The 14,708-nt window shown below is 45.6% G+C and overlaps 1 protein-coding gene across 2 annotated transcripts in view; it reads right to left on the bottom strand.

Annotated features, from left to right (window-relative positions):
* Positions 1 to 14,081, bottom strand: part of AKAP12 (A-kinase anchoring protein 12) — a 118,631-nt gene extending 104,550 nt beyond the window's left edge. The window contains exons 1-2 of one of the 2 annotated variants that reach the window (XM_034963092.3): positions 13,786 to 13,894; positions 13,122 to 13,428 (exon numbers count right to left, since the gene is read on the bottom strand). In XM_034963092.3, the coding sequence (XP_034818983.3) occupies positions 13,122 to 13,283 (162 nt within the window). In that variant the 5' untranslated portion in view covers positions 13,284 to 13,428; positions 13,786 to 13,894. Of the gene's footprint in view, positions 1 to 13,121 lie in introns of both variants that reach the window. The other variant, XM_034963091.3, reaches the window with a different exon arrangement.
* Positions 14,082 to 14,708: the final 627 nt, after the last annotated feature.

The following is a 14,708-nucleotide window of genomic DNA, read 5'->3' as shown; positions in this document are numbered from 1 at the left end:
GTGTGGTGGCTCACACCTGTAATTCCAGCTACTCAAGAGGCTGAGGCAAGAGAATTGCTTGAACCTGGGAGGCAGAGGTCACAGTGAGCACCACTGCACTCTCCAGCCTGGGTAACAGAGCAGGACTCTGCCTCAAAAAAAAAGTCATTTGTGAAAAAAATCATCATAGCAAAACTGGCTAATTCTTAGCAATCTCTTGTAGACTACAATCCTATCCCCCCTCTCCCTCCCAGTTTGTACTGCAGTGCATATCAAGTGTAAGTTCAAAGTAGATAGGCCACCTAAGGTTGAAGTTTCTATAGAATTCAATATATTATTGATGTTGAATAAGACTGTTTTGGCCGGGTGCAGTGGCTCATGCCTGTAATTTTAATTTCAGGAGGCCCAGGTGGGACTATCCTTTCAGCCCAAGAATTCGAGACCAGCCTGGGCATAACAGCAAGACCTGTCTCTTTTTATTTTAAAAGAAAAAAAAAATTAAAACGAACAAAAGACTTTTACATATGTATCCAAATGAAAAACAATTTCAAACGAAAGTTTCTAAAGACATATTCTTTGAGTAATTTCCTATAACTTTGTGAAAAATTATCACCAAGAACTGAAAACATAAAGAGGTTAAAAACTGTGAAATGCATCAACCATCTTGTCTTACGTATCACAACAAAATATACTTTACAGAGTGAAGAAAACTAGGAGCCAATGAAGCATGTCTTCACTAAAAGTGGTCAATATCAGGGAGTGACAATAGAAATTCATCATTGTGGCAGGTAAAACCCAGGGCCTGTAATGGCTCAATTCAATAAAAAATCATAGGCTCAGACACAAAGAAAAATAAATCATAAATTGTTTTCTGAACAACAAACCAAAGGGCAGACACTGGGGATGGAAAAATTACAAAGCGAAAATGTCTTCTCTGGAGGGAAAGACACGCATTCCCCAAGCAACCTCACTTCTTTGCCTACAAATGGAAGGAATGCAGTCAATGACCAGGCTCTTTCATTTTCAGGTGGACCCAGCCATGCTGGGATAGAACAGTCACTGTGGCATGATGCCATCACGATCTGCCAACTGCTCATCCGGCGGCATCTCTTTTATCTCGTTTTCTCATCTTTTTTTTTTTTTTTTTTCCAGAGACAGGGGTCTTGGTATCTTGCCCAGGCTGGTCTCAAATGCCTGTAGTCAAATGATCTTCCCACCTTGGCCTCCCAAAGTACTGGGAATACCAGGTCCACCATGAGCCACCATGCTCACCTCTAGTCCTCTCTTCTACTAAGACTCACTTTTGGTTCCACCTGCACTTCTCCATAGCCACTATCGGGGCCTTCAGTGTTGATCATCTCTTTTCCTAAAAAACTTGACTTTCTGGCCAGGCGCGGTGGCTCATGCCTGTAATCCCAGCACTCTGGGAGGCCAAAGCAGGTGGATCACCTGAGGTCAGGATTTTGAGACCAGCCTGGCCAACATACTGAAACTCTGTCTTTACTAAAAATACAAAAATTAGCCAGGCATGGTGGCCTGCACCTGTAGTCCCAGCTACTCGAGAGGCTGAGGCATGAGAATCTTGAACCCGGGAGGCGGGGGTGCAGTAAGCTGAGATCGCGCTGCTGCACTCCAGCCTGAGTGACAGAGCGAGACTCCATCTCAGAAAAAAAAAAAAAAGAAAGAAACTTGACCTTCAGCTGTGCCTCCCTTGCCCAATACTCCAAAAGCCTCGATGGCCTCCAATGCCAGTGGTCTCTGCTGTGACGCAGACCACTATTAGAGAAATGCTTTGAGTTCACGGAAGCCCTCTGTCATTATCTAGAGAGTCTGCCTCAAACCTCTGCTTTACTTCTATTTATTTATTTATTTGTTTATTGAGACAGAGTCTCACTCACGCTGTCGCCCGGGCTGAAGTGCAGCAGAGCGATCTCAACTCAATGCAGCCTCCGCCTCCCGGGTTCAAGGGTTTCTCGTGCCTCAGCTTCCCAAGTAGCTGGGACTACAGGCGCATGCCACCATGCCTGGCTAATTTTTGTATTTTTAGTAAAGACAGGGTTTCACCATGTTGGCCAGGCTAATCTTGAACTCCTGACTTCAGGGGATCTGCCCGCCTCGGCCTCCCAAAGTATTGGGATTACAGGCGTGCACCACTGTGCCCGGCCAAACCTCTGCATTACTTTAAAGTCCCAAGTTGTTATTATCAAGTGACGTTCTCTGTTCTAAAGGTACCCTTAGTATAAATTTTTTGGCATGGTTTGTTACACACCAGTAGATAACTGAAACCAACATCATGGAGTAGATGTTCTTGTCAGACTATTGGAGAAATAGAGGTACTCCATCTTCCAACTCTTAAAATCTCATTGTTTGTGACTTACCCCCATGCCAAGCCTCTACCCTGTGCCAAATCTCACTGCCCCACTGATATCTGAGATGTCACTACCACACTGTGAAAATGCTTGCCAACATAATCTCCCTGAAGTCACCCTTTCTAGTCACACTTCCCACCACTTGACTGTGCGGATGTTATCTCTGCCTTATACAAGAGGGTCTCCCAGGAGCTCACGACGCACTCACCTGGTATTTCTGAAACTTTGTTTTGTTCATTGTCAAAAGCCGGCAGTGGCTCTCTATTGCCTCTGCAGCTCTTAACATCGATGGGCTGCAACTTATCCTCTTTCATTGTTTCCTTAAGAACTACCAACTCAATACGTCTTGTACCAGAAGGCCTCCTGACTAATGGCCTCTTATCTGCCTAGAACACTTTCCCAAAAATTCTTTTTTTTACAGTAGTACTAATGGCAATTCTTCTATTACCTAGCCAACTTATTGGAATCTTTGCTGTTGAATATTTCTTCTAGAAAGGCCTTACCTCATCTCAATTATGAGGTGTTCAAGGGTAATGTTTTTATTTCTTTATCTCCCAAAGCATCTAGAACATAAGTATGTGGTTAGAAAATATCTGACCATTTTTGGCCGGGCGCAGTGGCTCACGCCTGTAATCCCAGCATTTTGGGAGGCCGAGGCGGGTGGATCACGAGGTCAGGAGATCGAAGCCATCCTGGCTAACACGGTGAAACCCCGTCTCTACTAAAAATACAAAAAATTAGCCGGGCGTGGTGGCGGGCACCTGTAGTCCCAGCTACTTGGGAGGCTGAGACAGGAGAATGGCGTGAACCCAGGAGGCGGAGTTTGCAGTGAGCCGAGATCGCGCCACTGCACTCCAGCCTGGGCGACAGAGCGAGACTCCGTCTCAAAAAAAAAAAAGAAAATATCTGACCATTTTTAATGAATGCTATTACATACCAAGAAAACAAGCTAAGCTTAAAAGAACACACGATTCCCATTTTCTTATTTTATTTATTTATTTATTTATTTTAAGATGGAGTCTCACTCTGTCACCCAGGCTGGAGTGCAGTGGTGCAATCTCGGCTTCACTGCAAGCTCTGCCTCCCGGGTTCAAGCGATTCTCCTGCCTCAGCCTCTAGAGTAGCTGGGACTACAGGCATGCGCTACCACACCCGGCTAACTTTTTTGTATTTTTAGTAAAGCAGAGTTTCACCATGTTGGTCAGACTGGTCTCAAACTCCTGACCTCAAATGATCCACCTGCCTCGGCCTCCCAAATGCTGGGATTACACGCGTGAGCCACAACGCCCAGCCTATTTATTTATTTTTTTGCGACAGGGTCTCTGCAGCTTCAACTTCCCGGGCTCTAGTGATCTTCCCACCTCAGCCTCTCAAGTAGCTGGAATTACAGGCATGTGCCACCACACCCGGCTAATTTTTAAATTTTTTGTAGCAGTGGGGTCTCACTATGCTGCCTAGGCTGATCTTGAACTCCTAGGCTCAAGTGATCCTCCCGCCCTCACCTCCCGATGTGCTGGGATTATAGGCATGAGCCACCATGCCCACCAGGTGTGAGCCACCATGCCCACGAGCCACATGTTGGTATTTATGTATGTATGAACTCACCATAGCCACGAAAGAGACAATGGTAACACTTGAGATGTAGAATATAAAACTATTTTAAACCATGGGCTTGCTATTATAATTGATCAGATGTTTAGCCACTCCCACAATGCTTTCAGTTTATTGCACAAATAGACACAGCAGAAAAAATTTAAAAGTAAAAGGAAATCAATAAACAGGTTTATGCATATATGGAAACTTGAGTTTTAACAAGAGGTAACTTTTTAATCAATGGTACTGGAGCAATAGGTAACCCATACAAAAATGAATTTAAGATTTCTCCTTCTAGACATCATCAGTAGCTAGTGGAATAAAGATCTAAATATATGAAAGAGAGAACTTTAACTTTTTTAGAACTGAACTTCTGTTTCCCCAGTTCCTAGCACAGTTCCTGGAGTACAGAAGCTAGTAAAGAAGTATTTATGAAATGGCCAGGCGTAGGTGGCTCACCCCGTAACCCAGCACTTTGGGAGGCCAAGGCAAGAGGATCACTTGAGCTCAGGAGTTCGAGACCAGCCTTGGCAACACAGTGAGACCTTGTCTCTATTATATTAAAAAATAAATGGAAGAAATTAAAACAGAAATATTTATGAAATCAAGATTGAATAGTAAGTGTCTGAGAAAACCAGAACTCTATTCTTCAACAACTTGGTAGGTTTTAAAATTTCTTTACAGATTTTTGGACCAGTCAAATGCCATAAACTAAGCCCTTAGCTACTGTCTACTTATTCAGCACAAGAGAAGTTTTAAATTGATAAATAAGGGAAGAGGGCTTAGGAGGCAATGAGATGGAAGGGGAACACGGAAAAGTCACAGCTTCTGGCTCAGTAGGGATACGGGCATTTCACTGAACACCTACTTACCTTGAATGGCACAATCTATTTAGAAAAGCCTCCGTTAGCAACCCACTTTTTTTTTTTCTGAGACAGAGTCTTGCTCTGTCGCCCAGGCTGGAGTGCAATGACACGGTCTCGGCTCACTGCAACCTCCACCTCCTAGGTTCAAGCGATTCTCCTGCCTCAGCCTCCCGAGTAGCTGGGATTACAGGTACACACCACCACACCTGGCTAATTTTTGTATTTTTAGTAGAGATGGGGTTTCACCATGTTGGCCAGGCTGGTCTTGAACTGCTGACCTCGTGATCCGCCCGCCTCGGCCTCCCAAAGTGCTGGGATTACAGGCGTGAGCCACCATGCCCGGCCAGCAACCCACTTTTTAATATAGTCAAACAAAGGAATGAAATTATGTGGAAGAAATATTTTCCTTTATTTTATCCTCCAGATGTGTGAAGGAAAATGCTACTCTTTCATCATGTGAAACCTTCCCTCTCACCCACACAAGTTCCAATCTCAGTGAAATCTGCACATGCTATCATCCAGTGTCACCTAGACCTGAACCTCTCCCTGGCCCTTATTCAGCTCTTATGCCTACTCCTTCCCCTCCCTTAAGGTAATGGAGCCCACACCCCACACATTAGAATATCTGATGAGCATTTTAAGACTACAGAATCCCAGCACAGTGGCAGGAGCTGGTAGTCTCAGTTACTCAGGAGGCTGAGGCCAAAGGATGGCCTGAGTCCGGGAGTTCAAGACTAGCCTGGGAAACACAGTGAGACCCTGTCTCTCAAAAAAAAAAAAAAAAAAATTACAGAATCCCAGGCCCTGAGATTGCCTGGGATTCTAATTCAATAAATCCAGGATGAGGTGTAGGGGTGTCTTTGAAAAGCTCCCTAGGTGATTCAATAGCAACACCAGGTTTGGGAACTAGGAAAAATTTAATCCTTCAATACTCCCAGTTTGCAGTGTTTGCATATAACAAATAGATGGTCAGCCAATAAACTGCAGTAATCTCTCCTTCTTAAATTTTGGTTTATTTCGTTTTGAAATCAAACATGAAACTGAGATGTTACTACAACTGGGATTAAGATTAGGCAGAGAGATACTACAGGGTTTCCCCCATTTAAAAAACATCACAGAGAAATCATAGGGAAGACAAAAAGCTTTGAACCTGAAATGAATACCTGTATTAAGAGGTGCCTAATGGTGTCCCGGTGTCCCAGATGGTTTCCTGTGCTTTGAACACCTACATTTTTTCTCAGAAAATCCGTGTATACCATCCAGTTAACAGAGCCAGGCTGTTTGCCGTGAGAATGGGAGAGGATCCCGGGTAAGCCTTCACCCTATTGTTTTCCCAAGAGGTGGATTTCTGCTGCTTCCAATCCCTGATCTCAACATTTCACGGATCATGACCATAAAGTAATTTCTGGCAACTAAATGATTTTAGATTGTTCCAAGAGAAGAAATTTTAAAAGTGATAGCTAAAGAAGTAGGTCATCCTCCAAGCAAATAAATTTAAAGATGGTTCATTAATTTGGAAAGGAAAAGGAGCAAAGGAGAGTAAGACTGCTCTACCTCAGCTGCGTTTTTATTCTTGAACTTGCTTTTTTCCAATTTGATTAATTTCTGGGGAAAAAGTTTTTTTGTTTTTTTGTTTTGTTTTGTTTTTTTAAATAGAGATAGGGTCTTGCTCTGCCACCCAGGCTGTAGTGCAGTAGCATGATCATAGCTCACTGCAGCCTCATACTCCTGGGTGGAAGCAACCCTCTCACCTCAGCCTTCCAAGTAGCTAGGACTACAGGTACACGTCACCACACCCAGCTAAATTTTTTATTTTTTGTAGAGATGGGGTCTTGCTATGTTGCCCAGGCCACTCCTGAACTTTCTCTCAAGTGATCCTCCCTTCTTGGCCTCTCAAAGTGCTGAGATTACAGGTGTGAGCCCCCACGCCTGGCTAGAAAAAAAAAATCTTTAAAAATTAATTGGGCTGGTCATGGGGGCTCACACCTGTAATCTCAGCACTTTGGGAGGCAGAGGTGGGAGGATCGCTTGAGTCTAGGAGGTCCAGACCAGCCTGGGCAACACAGTGAGACCTTGTCTCTACCAAAAATCAACACAATTAGCCAGGCATGGTGGTGTGCACTTGTAGTCCCAGCTACCTGGTGGTGTGTGCCTGTAGTCCCAGCTACTCAGGAGGCTGAGGTAGGAGGGTCATTTGAGGCCAGGAGGTCGAGGCTGCAGTAAACCAAGATTGCACCACTGCATTCCACACTGGGCAACAGAATGAGAGCCTATCTCAAAAACAATAAATAAATAAAATTAAAGTTAAATGAAAATGAAAATTAATTAACAGTGAAACAAACCATAGCCTTTCATGCTCTGACAGCCAGACCAGTGCATGATCAGATGGCAAGCACATGGCAGAGAAACATGATGAGGCATTCAACTTCACAGTTAAAAATGCACCAAGGAAACTGAGGTACCATTCTTCACCTAGCACATTGGCAAGTATTGGAAAATGTGATACCCATGAAGGCAAACCATGGGAAAACGAGTGCTGATCTCCACGGTGGAACTGCAAAGTGGCAGAACCTCTTTGGAAAGTCAATTTAGGAAGGGTTAAATTTTTTGTTTTTGCTTTTGTTTTTGAGACAGAGTCTTGCACTGTCACCCGGGCTGGAATGCAGTGGTGAGATCTCAGCTCACTGCAACCTCCCCCTCCCAGGTTCAAGAGATTCTCCTGCCTCAGCCTCCCAAGTAGCTGGGATTACAGGCACCTGCCACCACACCCAGCTAATTTTTTGTGTTTTTAGTAGAGACGAGGTTTCACCATGTTGTCCAGGCTGGTCTCGAACTCCTGACCTTGTGATTCACCTGCCTCGGCCTCCCAAAGTGCTGGGATTACAGGCGTGAGCCACCGCACCTTGCCGGGTTAAATTTTTAAATGCATATAAAGCTTGCAATTCAGCAATTACACTTACGGACGAGGACAATCTAAATATAAACCCAAGGAATTGGTTAAATCATTACAGGGCTTCAACCCACAAAAGGGAAATTTATGCACCCAAATTAATAAGAATGGGGGCAGTTATTTATGTCCTGATATGAAAAGACATCCAAAACCTAAATCTACATGTGATATGATCTTTTTCTTAAATGGAAAAGACTGTGCCATTTTTATCTACTTTCATGTGCATGAAGTTTTCGAAAGAATATGTAAGAAGCCATCATATTGGCTTCAAATTTTACTTAAATTTGTGAGTAATTTACCCTACTTATAAATTTACGTTCTCAATCATTAATTTTTTTAAAAAATAAACATTAAATGAATATTGCTATGCAATGACTTTAAATAAAAATCATTAATAAGGGTAAACAAATGCTTTTGATCTTTTTTTTTTTTTTTTTTGAGACGGAGTCTCTCTCTGTCGCCCAGGCTGGACTGCAGTGGTGCCATCTCGGCTCCCTGCAAGCTCCACCTCCCGGGTTCACGCCATTCTCCTGCCTTAGCCGGGCGGATCACGAGGTCAGGAGTTTGAGACCAGCCTGGCCAACATGGTGAAACCCCATCTCAACTAAAAACACAGAAACTTAGCTGGGCGTGGTGGTGGGTGCCTGTAATCCCAGCGACTCGGAAGGCTGAGGCAGGAGAATCGCTTGAACCTGGGAGGCAAAGGTTGCAGTGAGCCAAAAAAAAAGAATTCGGTTCAAGGAAATTTAGTTGCTTTTTTTTTTTTTTCAAGAGATAAACGTACTGGCTTAATTTTTCTTAGAATGCTTAGTGCTATAAATTCTAATTTCTAACTTCACGAATGGCTACTGCATATAGAATTATAGAGATGGGGGGATGATGCCATTTAGTTTGAGTTTTCCTGCACTGGTGTTCTTTAAGCACTGAATATGTATTAAAACTAACTAAGACAAAGGACAATAAATAATTTATTAGTATTTTTAAAAACAAAACATTTTATTTCCATTTTGTTAATTATCTTACAAGATCCAAACTAGAATAATCTTATAATGTCAGCTTAAAGCTGTAAGGGCATAGAAATTAGTCAACCCAAAGAGGATGCACATTTCAAGGCCTTTTCTTCATAGAAGGAAATATTTCAAGTGAAAATCTCCACTTATCTTATTCATCCACTAGCCTATAAGCTGTAATGGATTGAAAGGAAGCCCTGCGATTCCTGCAGTCTATCGGTACCCAAAAGAATCATCCCCACATCCATATCTCCAATTTTTGGTCTCTGTTCTGATCAGAAATTAGCAGCTCTTATAATCTGGTAAAAATCCACAGGAATACAAGTAGCCACACACAGAGAAACATCCCTCTATTAAGAAACATATAATTCTTGCCTTAAATTCTGGCCCATTTTTGTAACACTGGTGATGTAGTCACTTTGAGGCCATCTTCATTCTCCATTTCCATGGCTAAACAAGTGGCAAACAGGAGGAAGCTTATGGGAGGAATTATGAAATGCAGCTGGCCGCCTCAATTGTCTGGTTTTTTTTGTTTGTTTGTTTTTTTCTTTGAGACAGAGTCTCGCTCTGTTGCCCAGACTGGAGTGCAGTGGCGCCAACTCGGCTCATTGCAAACTCCGCTTCCCGAGTTCACGCCATTCTCCTGTCCCAGCCTCCCGAGTGGCTGGGACTACAGGCGCCCGCCACCACGCCTGGCTAATTTTTTGTATTTTTAGTAGAGATGGGGTTTCCCCGTGTTAGCCAGGATGGTCTCGATCTCCTGACTTTGTGATCCGCCTGCCTCAGCCTCCCAAAGTGCTGGGATTACAGGCGTGAGCCACCGCACCCGGCCAATTGTCTGTTTTAATGCACGAGGGTCAAACACATCCTTAAATTTACCAGTCAGACAATGGATTCTTCTATTCGAGTACATCTTTATGTTTTGGTGATTCAAGGCTCTTGTAATCAAATGGAGCTAACAAGAGCCCCCATCTCCCCACCTGCCAGAGACAATGGCCTCACCCTGTTGCAACAGACCATTGTTCAATGTCCAGCATTGAAATCATTCATCAGGCAATAAATATAGAAAGGCTAATTAATTGATTGTCCAGACTTAGTCTGGAGCCTGGCTCCAGAAATCAAGATTAGCCAGAGACATGGAAGTCAGTTTGTCACTGGTCACCCCACCCTCTGTTGCCACCTGAATATGTTGCCACCTTAATATTTTTTTAAGACAAATTTTTAAAAACAGACAATTAAGGAATAATGTGAAGTGTGAGGCTTTACCTACCACCAGCATTCAGGTCATCTAATCTTCCCGCACCCTGCAGTTGTGAAACGGCCATGTCTCAAAATTAAACCCTGGCAGATAACAGACCAAGCCATTCCCCCTGCCCCCGCCTGGATCTTACATATAAAGACTGTAAAAGATTTCCAGTCTATCTCTGGATCTAACGGAAAAAATAAAGATTACAAAAGATTGAATAGAAGATAAAGACTCCTTCCATTTTACAGAAATGAACCATAGATAAAACCAAGACTTCTGCTTTAGTGCATCTAAACGTTAAGCCTGAGTAATCAAAAGCTTGTTTAACTCTCCATTTGACCTAATACAAGTGATAATTCAACCAGTGTAATGTCTGTTCAGATAAGGGCACTTAGTGAATAACTGGTAACTAAAACTAGCAGAAAAAAAGGAAAGTAAATCCAATTGCTAAATAGATAGCATGCATGTGATATAAATGTCAGCTACTAGATAGAAAAAGATCTGCCTACAACCTGTAATTAATGACCACATTCTATCCAAGGAGGGAAAAATGATGTATTAGCCTAAACCTCCCCAACCGTCCACAGACACATCAAGGAAGTTCAAGATGTAATCCTAAGTAACTCAGGGTATGAAATGGTCTCATTTGAGCCATATGCACTTCATATATTTGTCTATTTAAGATAAAACGCAATTTGAAATTGCAATGCTAACAAGTCACTCTATATCTAGAGAAACAGAATCCAAAGCCCCCAAATCTGAAGTTTTTGGTCAAACTATTCACTTGATCTATTAATAACCGAACAGACTGACTTGCCTTAGTCACTATCATAATCAGTCTCACGTGATAATGAAATGATCAAGGGTTAAATTGTAGTAAAATCAGATAGGTCAAGGTATTCTCCAACTTGATATTTTCCAATCAAAACCAAGGAGCCAATATCACCCCTTCCTCTTTCCACAAGTATTCCTGAGAGCTGCCTCTGTGCCAGGCAGCATGGCACGCATGAAGGAACACCGTTGGTCGGCACAACCAGGCGTGTTCCCTGCCCCTGCGAAGTATTCACAACAGCCAGAACACTAAACCCACACATGTGAAAACTGCTGGGACGGGTCCATGGTGCCACGGAGCCTAGAGTGGGAGATGGGATTACTTGGAGGTCAGGAATTGGAGCTTAACAAGAAGAGGGGAGGCAAGGGCCATGGTGCTGAGTCATTCTTAATTGGGGAGTCCTTTTGAAAAGACATTTGTGTTCAAAGCCTGAGTGATAAATTTGGCTAGTTGAAATGAAAACTAAATACATTCCAAGGATACATGTAAGTGCACTGATTTGTCTCCAAATTGATAACTGGGCATTATGCCAACAAGTTCAATGATATTCTGGATGTCATTTAAGTGATTTTTTAAAAGGAGGTTGTTTGGTTGCTTCAAGACGGTTGGCAACTTGGAAAGAGGAAAAGGATAAGGTTATGGAAGACGGAAAAAGAGAATGGAAGGAATATTTTTAAATAAACAAATTCAAGTTTACTGGGAAGGGATTAAATCCCATATTTCAGGGTGAACAGTTAGTAAGATCTGAAGGAGTATAAAAGCCGGGGCGGTGGGGGGAATGTCACCCAACTGCAAGTTTTTAGCAATTATACCTTAAAATTATTTTCATCGCTAGACTCTGAACACTGGTTACAGAGCCACTTTGACAGTAGCTGGCATCAAAACATTATGTGCATACAGTAAGTATTAAACTGCGACTTGGATCTCAAAAGGACAGTACATTCCTTAGGCCAGAAGCTTAAGCATCTCTTAGAAAAACCTACATAGCACAGAGACACAGTTAGTACTTAATATCTAGGGACCATGGATTTTACAAGTAGTTATGAATCAAAGACTGGCGGTAAAAACTATATTATTAACAGCAGTCTCTCAGCCCAAAAGAGACTAGGGCAGCTAAGGAGGTCAAGGCAATTAGGTCATGGTTGTAGGTTCCTTTTTTTTTTTTTTTTTTTTTTTTTTTGCATATTGTAAACATCTACACCTCCTGCGATAACTCACGTACTCTATCCTCAAATTTGACATACCGCAAATTTAACTATTAAACATGGTTATCCACATCTTTCTACAAGGTATCACAAGGGTACCTTTGTGATACAAGGGTATCACAAAATCAGTAGAGTGAAGCCTTGCTAATGAACACATGCGCTGGAAAATAGATCTAAAATACCACGACCAGAACAAGGCACAGTCTTGGCGGCTGTCCTGGCCCACAAGAAATATTCCAGCCTTGAAGACTGAAGCCGATAAAATGCAGTCGTTTCAGCACTGCGTCCAGGGAAGAGTACCCGGAATGCTCGTTACACTCTGACCCCATCCTTTGAGAACTTCTAGCCACTCTAGCGTGTGTTTGGCCAACTGAGTCTGCAGGCAAAGCGCTGAGCGAACGCGAGGGCGCTGGCTGGTTTGCGAAACCTGTCATTCCTTCTGGAAACGCAGCGCCTGCCCAGGTTTTTCCTGGCTCCGAGCGAGCTACACCCCAGGCTTTCTCTGCCTCGGGAAGGCGGTGCCTGCTCGGGCCGCTGCCGCAGGAGGACTGGGTACCAAACCCGCTCGCTCCAGGCACCGCTGGCATCCAGGGCGGTACGCGACGGGGAACCCGAGGGTGGCTGGGCTCCCCGGCGGGCTCCACCACGCGTCCTGGCCTCACAGCTGACTTTCCGCATCTCGGAGCTCCGGAGGCCCGGCCAGGGGTCCATTCTCCACGGATCCCCCTCCGCGCAGCTCCTCCGCCTCGGGCTGCATGGCTCCCACCGGAAGAGTGCGGGGAAAGGCTCAGCCGCCGTGGGCAGGGCGCGGGTTTTATTATTGCGGATGGCGCAGTCGCCTCCCCTGGAGACCCGCGACAAAGATGCAAGCCCCCCGCCGCGCTCGCCGCTGCTCTGGCCCCGCCCCGGCGCGAAAGACCCTGAAAAGCCTCCAAAGAGGGGTTCGCACTCCTGAGTTTGCAGATGGGGCTGGATGGGCTGGGAAGTTCTCTCGGCGGAAATCGGAGGGACCCCCCACCCCCACCCCAAAGACCCGCGCCTCCCGGCGCAGGTGGCCTGGCACGCCCGTACCTTGGTGGCGGGGTCCGAGGCAGCAATGGCGGGGTCCGCGGTGGTGTCTGGCGCCGCCTCGGCCGAGGGGCCGCCGCCGCTGGGCTCGGGCTCAGCCGGCGTGGAGCTCCCCTCGGGCGGCTGCTCCGGGCTGCGCTGCTCGGTGGAGCTCCCGGCGCCCATGGCTCCTCCGCACTTCTCCCGCGCCTAGCCGCCGGGTTACGCCTTCCCCAAGCCGCAGGGACAGGGGCAAGAGCCAAAAGACGCGCGCCCGCGAGGTCCCAAGAGCGCCTTCCTTCACCGCCAGCCGACTGCGAACGCGCCCAGCCTGCGAATGAAGGAGACGCGCTCGCGGCAAACTCCTTAAAAGAAAAGGAAAAAAAAAAAAGGCCACCTCTTAGCCTCCGCCCCCCTCCCCCTGGTTTTTCCCTCGCTTCATCACATGAGCACAGCCCCAGACACGCCCTGCAGCAGCATCTGCCCCCAGGCTGCCGGGACCAGAGGCGCTGCGACGCGCCAGCCCAGGTCCAGGCAGCCGCCCACCCGGCCCTCGGGCGCCTCCCGTTTCTAACAGGGGGACTAGAGCTGCGGGGACGACCCAGGGCCTCAGAAGGCAAGAGAGCAGGGGAGCAAAAAGCCTGCCGGGGACACTGGATTCTCTGGGGCTTATTAAATGATGGATCACCCAAGGCAGGAGCTTCTGCTGCAGCCGACTTTCAGCTCGCCCAGGAGCGAGTCCGAGTCCCCATTTGCTTTCCTGCAGATTGTGTTTAACTCCAAACATTTGTTCCAGCCTCCTCCCCATTAGCAGGAGAAAGGCAAGCGCTCCCTGGCTCCTCCTGAGTCCGACCATATTTGGGCACCTCACGTGGCAAGAGCAGGGAACCGAGAGGTTAACGCAGTCAGGCCACGGATGAGGTGGGCCACGCAGGCCCACGCTCTCCTATCCTCCGGAACAAGTGATGTCAGGCGATGCCATCAGCAGTGCTAGCCGCCCCCCTTCCCCCGGGGAACGGGGGGGAAATGAGGCTGTTACCGGAAATGTGCCCGTCCTTCTTTGAGGGCCTGTGCTGGAGGTTACCCATCCAGGCCACCTCTGCTCCACGCGATGCCGACACATGACAGCATAGATCTGTTCCTTTGCCATCAGCCTTTCTCAAAAGATGAAGACTTTAAATAATATCAGCACAAGTGGCTTGCATCCTTTCATTTCCGACCCTTGAATATAATATGTATTACATGAACATGGCAGCCAATCAATAAGTATTTGAACTAAATTAAATTTGTAGCTGGATTGCTTGGCGCAAAGCATTAAGGCTTTGGGGCTGAAAGACAAAATTTATTCCAGTTGTAACTAGCAACCGAGTGCCCCAGTTTTCACAAATACTTTGAATCTCCATTAAGAATGAAGAAATCAGCCTGGTTAACATAGCGAGACCTTGTCTCTACAAAAAATAAAAAAATTAGCCAGGCGCAGTGGTGCACTTGTAGTCCTAGCTACTCAGGAGGCTGGGGACGCTGGGGTGGAAGGATGACTTCAGCCCAGGAATTCGAGGCTGCAGTGAGCTATGATTGTGCCTCTGCACTCCATCCTAGTCGACAGAGCAA

This window comes from Pan paniscus, chromosome 5 (genome assembly GCF_029289425.2).
Source record: "Pan paniscus chromosome 5, NHGRI_mPanPan1-v2.0_pri, whole genome shotgun sequence".
NCBI lineage: Eukaryota > Metazoa > Chordata > Mammalia > Primates > Hominidae > Pan > Pan paniscus.
This window is presented reverse-complemented; position numbering and strand designations above follow the sequence as displayed.